Source organism: Chrysochloris asiatica, unplaced genomic scaffold, assembly GCF_000296735.1.
Source record: "Chrysochloris asiatica unplaced genomic scaffold, ChrAsi1.0 scaffold00372, whole genome shotgun sequence".
Classification (NCBI taxonomy): Eukaryota; Metazoa; Chordata; class Mammalia; order Afrosoricida; family Chrysochloridae; genus Chrysochloris; species Chrysochloris asiatica.
In genome coordinates, this window is record NW_006408890.1 from 1,906,145 (window position 1) to 1,914,397 (window position 8,253).

At 48.8% G+C, this 8,253-nt stretch overlaps 1 protein-coding gene and 1 pseudogene across 1 annotated transcript; one reads left to right on the forward strand and one right to left on the reverse strand.

Annotated features, from left to right (window-relative positions):
- Positions 1–671: 671 nt before the first annotated feature.
- LOC102827250 (zinc finger protein 135-like) lies at positions 672–6,106 on the reverse strand. The gene is made up of 3 exons (XM_006876271.1): positions 6,077–6,106; positions 4,626–4,837; positions 672–2,130 (listed from the first exon to the last, which is right to left on the reverse strand). The coding sequence occupies exons 1-3, from the start codon at positions 6,104–6,106 to the stop codon at positions 672–674; spliced, it is 1,701 nt and encodes a 566-aa protein (XP_006876333.1).
- Positions 6,107–7,279: 1,173 nt separating this feature from the next.
- Positions 7,280–7,882, forward strand: LOC102827618 (annotated as a pseudogene).
- Positions 7,883–8,253: the final 371 nt, after the last annotated feature.

An 8,253-nucleotide genomic window follows, 5' to 3' on the forward strand; every position in this document is an offset into this window, starting at 1 on the left:
ACCAAATTGGCAAGGAGTAAACTGTGATTCTTGCGGTTTTGCGTCATCTGGGCTGGGCCTGGATTCTCGGTGGCTTAGCAGTTAGATTACAGTCATCCCTGCATCGCGAGATCGCATACAATGCGATCATCCCCGCAAGGTTTGACTCGCCCCGATCTGCCTCAATTATCTTTCACGCTGTAAGTCTTCACTTCTATGAAGCTCATGTCTAGGATGCAATGTGTAGAGTTAAGCTGAGTCCTGAGTCGGTTTGTTTTTTTTGTGTGTGTGAGATATAAGAGATTCAACAAGCAAGCAAAGGTTAGAAGGAATTGTTATCGTCAAGACACAAGAGCCAGGAGTGGAGTACGTCCTTTAGGCATGGGTCCCTGAAGTGTGAAGTTCCAAGGTTCAGAAGAAGAGTGATCCCAAGACCCATGAATTATTTCCAAAGAATGTTGGGCCTCCATCGGCAGAAAGGAAACAAAGGTGTTCCTCCAGAGTCAACATAGAAAGCCTTTGCCTAGAAGTAGCTACTCTAAATTTGAACTTCTAAACTCCTAAACTGCGACAGAATAAATGTGTTTGGTAAAATCAACCACTTGTGGTCTCTGTTGATGCAGCACTTGGTAACAAAGACGAGCAGTGAAGGACGAGAGACACTTGAACGCTTACCCTCGTCCACCACATCCTTAAGGAATGCTGTCACTGTGATTTCTACTATGTTTAGCGAGGTCTGAAGGACGATTATAGGTTTTCCCACATACCTGACATACAAAAGGCCTATCTCCGCTGTGATTTCGTTTGTGTAGAGACAGGGAATAGGAACGGCTGAAGGTTTTAGTACACAGGTTGCATTTGTAAGGTTTCTCTCCACTGTGAGTTCTTCTATGAGCGGTAAGGTGTGAAGAACGTCTGAACGCTTTCCCACACTCCTGACACTCATACGGCCGGTCCCCAGTGTGCGTCCTTCTATGTTCCGTGAGGGAAGAGGAACTTATAAAAGCTTTCTGGCACTCCTGACATTCATAAGGCCTCTCTCCACTGTGAGTTCGTCTATGCTTAGTGAGGACTGAGGAAACGCTGAAGGCTTTCCCACACTCCTGACATTCAAAAGGCCTCTCTCCGCTATGGCTCCTTCTGTGTTTGGTGAGGCCGGAGGAACACCTGAAGGCTTTCCCACATTCCGGACACTCATACGGTTTCTCCCCACTGTGAGTTCTCATATGTTCAGTCAGGGTTGAGAAGCGACTGAAAGCTTTCCCACAATCGCTACACTGAAAAGGGCGATCTCCGCTGTGGATGATTCTATGCTTAGTGAGGGCCGAAGAGTCACTGAAGGCTTTCCAACATTCCGTACATTCCACAGGCCTCACCCCACTGTGTCTTCTTATATGCTTAGTGAGGGCGGAGGAACACCTGAAAGCTTTCCCACATATGGTACAATCGTAAGGCTTCTCTCCACGGTGAATCCTGACGTGGATAATCAGCTTTGAGGACTGAGTGAAGGCTTTCCCACATTCGTTACACTTGTAAGGTCTCTCCCCGCTGTGAGTCCGCAGATGGACGGTCAGGGAAGAGGAGTAACTGAAGACTTTCCCACATTCCTTACAGACGTAAGCCTTCCCTCGGTTAGGAAACGAGTTACGTAGAATCAGGGACGGAGGACAACTGTATGACTTGTAGCTCTCTTCGTATTCACACTCGTTCCCGACTACGTGTGTCCAGAACGAGAAGAAACTGCAGAAGCCTTCCCCACATTTGTTACATTCATAGCATTTCTCACCGGTCTGTGCGGTCATGGGATCCTTAAAGGTCGGCAAACAACCCAAGTCCTTCCCACACACTGTCTCTTCCTGGGGGGGTTCCTGAGGTCTCAGGGTTCTCAGAGAAGTGGGGAGAGGGTTATTGGGGTAACCGCAGGCGTCTCCACACTCCTTATACTCACAGGCATATCCCGTGTAAGGTGAGACCTGATGGTAATACGAGGAAGGCCCCACGAAGGGTTCTCCAAACTTGTAGCACTCGAACGGTTCCGTTTCTGCAGGACTACTGCTGGTCACCGTGACGTCTGGGATCTGGATGAACGTCTCCTCACACTGCGAAAGCTTGCCTGCATTACCCTCACACACGTTCTCCACACTGTAAGTTCTGTTAAAAACAAGCAATATACTGTTGGAGATCCTTTTTTTGTTTTGTTTTGTTTTAGACCATCACCAGATAGAGAGAACATTTATGGTTTCCCTCCTGTGACTTGTCTAATTTCCCATACCTGAAGGCAAACAAGACTACCTTTACTGCTATTTTATTGTAAAACGTGACCATTTCCTCATAGTTAAGTCAAAATTAAATCTTTTGAACGATTCCATATGTGACTCACATTTATGAAAACATACTGTGACAGGCCTATAAACGGTGGTTGGTGGTTATGTGCCATGGAATCAGTCCCGACTCATAGAGACACCGTACAAGGTTGCCGAGACTGTAAAGACACACTTTTATCACTGTTCTTATCGGTAAGTGCAGCAGAGTCGGTTCCGACCCACAGTGACACTATATAGGGTTTCCAAGGAGCAGCTGGTGAGCTTGAACCACTGACCTTGTGGTGCAAACAGACTTTGCAGTCTAGTGCAGTGGCGGTGGTTATGTGCCGTGGAGGAGTTGCATATATATTTGTTGTTGTTGTTGTTATGTGCCGTGGAGTCGGTTCCGACTCATAGCGACCCTGTACAGGGTTTTCCAAGACTGTAAATCTTTACGGGAGCAGAAAGCCTCATCTTTCTCTCGTGGAACGGCTGGTAGTTTCAAACTGCTAACCTTGAGATTAGCAGCCTGATTCATAACCATTACACTACCAGAGCTCTCTCTGTATATATTTGCTGTTGTTGTTATGATCTGACTGATAGTGACCTGTACAGGGTTTCCAAGGCTGTAAATCTTTAGAGGAGCAGAAAGCCTCATCTTTCTCCCGTGGAACAGCTGGTAGTATTATATCTATGTATGTGTGTGTGTGTGTGTGTATATATATATATATATATATATATGTATAGACAGATAGAGAAAGAGAGAGAGAGATACACATGCAAATATGTATATATATACACACACACACATTCACACACATATATATGCATTATTAAGGAGCTCTGGTAGCACAGTGGTTAGGAGTCGGGCTGCAAACCTCAAGGTCAGCAGTTCGAAACTACCAGCCGTTCCACGGGAGAAAGATGAGGCTGTCTGCCACTGTACAGATTTACAAGTCTGGAAACTGTGTAGGGTTGCTATGAGTCGGAACCAACTCCACGAATGACAACCACCCACATTACCATACACATTACTAGGGCTTTGAACTGCTTCCTAATGGTTGTACAACTATCTGTGTAAATGAGGGTAGAACATGCATTTATGTGGCTCCTGAGACTTTTAGGGTGCACGCAGGAATTGGATTATTAGCTGTACCATAAGGAGGTGAGACCGACGCAGACAGTCACCCTCCTTGGGTGCGTCAGCACGGACTGTTTGCTCAGGTCAAAGCCCAACGGGTCACAGATGTGGTGTCTCTGTCACGTGCTCGCTTCCTTCAGTATCCCTGGCTACTCCGCTAGCATTAGCAACAGCTTCAAAGCTTTGGAGATTTTGTTATTAAATGCCGGGGAGTCAGTTCTGACCCATAGCCATCCTACGTCAGGTTTCCAAGCATTGGCTGGTGGGTGTGAAATGCCGACCCAGCTGTTAACAGTCCAGCGCTTACCGTACTGCGCTACACCAGGACCCCGATGCGTCCATAAACACACATACGCACAATTTCCTGTCACGACACTTTGGGGGCTTTCTGCTGGACTAACACTCGCCTCAAAGGTCTCTCCTGGTTCTCCAGCGGGTCGTCACTGACTTGGCATTCAGAGATTTCCGCGAAAATGGAAGGCCAGGTGTGATCATCCTTAAACTGCAGCATATGGTCGCTCGCTGATTTGTCTTCCTCGTTAAGTTTCCCCGAGACTGGCCCAATCATTCGAGTCGACGTTCACAATAGGGAATAAAAGGGAAAGAAATCGTTAGGGGGAAAAAACCAAGGTCACATTTCGCTGCTTCAGCAAGTGGCGAAGGGTGCAAAGCTATCTGCCAGGACGTAAATGCGTTAGAACTGAGCACCGCGGTGGCACCGACGGATGCAGTTAGGAGAGCCGACGTGGAAGACATCGGACACGGTGATCACCCAAGTCAGAGAGCGGCACGGTGAGAGGCACGGGAGAGCGTCGCTAAAATTAGAAAAGTCAGCTCCTGTACCTGTGCAGCAGTGCCCTCCACCCAAAACAACAACAACAACAACAAACACTTTTTCAAGCTGATGGCTGCCAAGGCATTCACTCCATGCAGGGCCGGGGTTGTGTCCCGGTGTTCCCAGACAATGGCCTTGGATGAGTATTGTCACCACCGTCATTGATTCGAGGGGAAATCAAATGGGCAGGTCTGACACTGTGCTCATGACGGGACACGTAGCACGTGGGAGCAGTGCAGAGCCATAAACGTGTCCCTAACGCCGACAGACATCACTCTTGGGGTCCCTGAAGATGGAGCGCTGTGAGTTTATCTGCAGTAAAGTCAGTGGAATGAAACCTGCAACCCACACAGGGGAAGTGTCTCACAAGCTCCCACGCTGAAACTCTCTCAGGGCACCGTGAAGCCAGTGCTTCTGGGAAAGCCCAGCACGAAGGAAACTTCCGTTCTTACCTACGGAGGCCAGGTTCCCCAGGGTTTCCAACATGACATCTCGGTAGAGTTTCCGCTGAGCGACATCCAGCAGGTCCCATTCTTCCTGGGTGAAGACCATGGCCACATCCTCAACAAACACAGACTCCTAAAAACATCCCAGACATTCTGGATCAGCAAGATACAATGGACTCCAGCGTGCACACGAACCAAGGCTGCGGCTGACAGTCTTGGAGAAGTGTGGATTCCTACGGCGTTGACACAAAGTTCTGCATTCAACCACCATCTCCTCTATAATACAGCCATCAGCTTTATTCATTCACTAACAACATCTCCTGGTAAAGGCCTGGGTCTCAGACACAAATTCTTCTTGTCAAACGCTCATAACTGTGGCCACCTTCATTTACCAACACCGGGTTGGCAGAGTCTGACACGTACGCCACATCATGCCAGCAAAGTAGCAACAGCAATGAAAACAAAAATATCCATTTGAACGGGGGTCGTAAATTATTTGAGTTACACGTTGTTATGTGCCGTGGAGTCGGTCCCAACTCACAGCGACCCTGTACAGGGTTTCCGAGGCTGTCAATCTTTACGGGAGAAGAAAGTCTCATCTTTCTCCCGCAGAACAGCTGGTAGTTTCGAACTGCTGACTGTGAGGTTAGCAGCCCGATTCGTAACCACTACGCTACCAGAGCTCCTTAAAAATTCTTTGAGAGTGGTGGTAAATTTAAACACGCACATACGTGTGTATACACAATGACCTGAAAAAGTGGGTGGGAAAACAGAGAGTTAAGATGATGATGTTTCCCCCGGAAATTTCTGAAGGACGCTTATACATGAAATGTCAAGTGGCCCGAAGTTCTACGGAAAACTCGACCCGTTAAGGAGACAGGCAGCAGCAACAAGGAGCCCAAGTATGTTCATGCTTAGTAAGTTAGCAAACGAATCATTTCAGAAAACATTAGGAGAGGAATCTAGGTCGGGAAGGGGAGAAAGAGAGCACTCTGCCATTGTAAAGATCTGACAGGAGACGGACCGACTCTCAGGCACTCGTATTAAACACATTCCCCACATTCCCGGACTGCAAGTCCTAATGCACAAGCACAGGGCTCACGGGGTGCCAGTGAAGTTCAGGGAAAGGGAGACACAGAGATTACATTCCGAAAACAAAAACACGTCCTCAGCTGGACGCGGACCAGGAACATTCGGGACAATAAAAGCGGCATAAACCAACACTACGTGGGGCCACGAGAAGTTTATGGGAAAATGGTATCATCTCTCAATTCCGGTTTTTATGAAGGTCCTCGTATACAGACTGATGAAAATACAGAACCTAATGACCCCACAGAATGCAAAGGAAGGCTCGCAGGCTCTGGTTCAATACCCTAACGCGCTCGGAAGTCAGCGTCCTCATCCTCTCTCTCACACACACAGACATACACACACATCTAAGTATACCAAACTTAGAAATTGCGGTCACATGCTCTCCTTGACTGCTGGGACAAGTCGGTAGCTCGGAGATCCATGTGTTGGCTCGGGGTCTACACTGTCGTCATTTCAGCCACAGAGTCGGTTCCGGCTCATAGCCACCATGGACAGAGATTCCAAGGAGCCGCTGTAAGTTTCAACCGCCGACCCTGTGGTTAGCAGTCCTGTGGTTAAGCTAAGGGAACACACTAGGATTCCCAGGATCTGCACAGGAAAACGTTAAAAGGAATTGTTTGAGATTGGATAAACTTCAGAGTTTCCCAATGCCAAGGAGTGTCCTTTGGTTGTTTAAATGATTACATACCCCTGAGTGTTTTTATGTACAGTGCCCTCCCTCCCCCAAAAAATAGAGGGAATAGAAGCAAATACTATCGAATGATGATGCATGCAGGGGACTGTAATCATTGCAATGAAATGCTGAGTGTCAAACCAAAGTCTCCCATGTAAACTGTAACTCAGTTCACAATAAAAACTTAAAAAGAAGACAAGACTGGGAGGGAGGCCCAATGTTAGTGGGACCCACAGAGATTTGTGAGTTCTGACTACAGGGACCCTACCATGTTCTGAGTCACAGGAACATCTTGTGTTTCCTTCAGTAAGGGGCAAGAAGGGAAACACAGTCACTTTGAAAAGCCGGGACAGGTTGTCATTTTGCTGACAAGGCCTACTGCCCACGTTAGGACAGAATCTCAGGATTCCCACATAAAGGTACAAGACGGAGTAAGGACAATAACACACTGAAGACAGCAAGCATCCACTAAGTCAAATGTACAACACAGATTTTGGAATCATCCCACTAAAAGCTGAAGAAAAGTAGGGTTTAATCTGTTGTAGTTAAGTGCTGGAGAGTCGGTTCCAACCCATAGTGACCCTGTGTACGGTTTCCAAGGAGCAGCTGGTGAGCTTGAACCACCAACCTCGTGGTTCAAACCAACTTTGTGGTCCAACGCATTAGCCCACAGCACCACACCCGGACTCCTAATTTATATGTGAGGGCATAAAACATAGAATACAACATGTAAAAACACATGCGTAGCCCCCGGATTTCTCTGGGGCCAGCAGCTCCCAAACTAATGGCCCGGCAAGCGGGCTCAAGTTGATGAACACGGGCTCCGTGTCCAACCAGCAGTTGGCAGGTGGCTGCCCCAAGGTGGCGGACGAGGCGCCAGAGGATGCGGCCCGTGGGGTGGAGGGCCCACAGCTGCGGCACGGTGCCGGCATCTGTAAGTGGTTCAACGTGCGTACGGGGTTCGCCTTCTTGTCTATGACCGCCCACAGCGGGGTCCGCACTCGACCCCCGGTGGGCATCTTTGTACAGCAGGGCAAGTTGCACATGGCAGGCTTCCGCAGCCTGAAGGAGGGAGAGGCAGCGGAGTTCATCTTTAAGAAATCAGCCAAGGGCATGGAATCAATCGGAGCCACAGGACCTGGTGGGAACGTAGACGGCCAAAGGGGAGGCACATGCAGACACAGATCCTAAAGAGACAGATACTACAGCTGGGGTGGTCTAGACCATCATGGCAAGGAATGCAAGCTGCCACCCCAGCCCGAGAAGTGTCACTTCTGTCTGAGGATCAGTCATATGGTGGCCTCGTGTCCACTGAAGGCCCAGCCGGCCCCCAGCTCCCAGGGAAAGCCAGTCTCCTTGCGGGAGGAAGAAGAAATCCCCAGCCCCAGCCTGCTCCCAGAGGCCCAGTGTTGAGCAGCAGTGTGGGGAAGAGCTGTCCTTTTCCTGTTACGACGTTTTACAGAGCGCGCATCAATGGGCAGAGAGTGCAGAACGTGGGCTAGGGTGGGCACGGGCCAGTAGGAGTCCACACTATCACTCCGTCTTCCCTCTTGGTGGGGGTGGGTGGGGGGAAGGAGTAAGGTAACGGAATTCCAACTAGACTTTATCCAAATGCAATTGAGAGCTTTTAGGAGAAACTTCCCTAGAGTCTGACAGTTTTTATCTGAGGCGCCACCCCCAAATCCCTAGCTTTTGAAAGCAGCCTGGCTAGGGAAATTTTCCTTTTAAAGAAGGAGACATAATTTCCCATGCCACAGTATAAAGAGAGTAAGCAGGGGGACCAG

Coding starts and splice junctions, on each gene's coding strand:
- LOC102827250 (XM_006876271.1), bottom strand. CDS start 6,106: ATGAGGACGCTGACTTCCGAGCGCGTTAGG. Junction 4,838..6,076: donor TGACTTCCGAGCGCGTTAGG/GTATTGAACCAG, acceptor GGATGTTTTTAG/GAGTCTGTGTTTGTTGAGGA. Junction 2,131..4,625: donor GAGTTTCAGCGTGGGAGCTT/GTGAGACACTTC, acceptor TGTTTTTAACAG/AACTTACAGTGTGGAGAACG.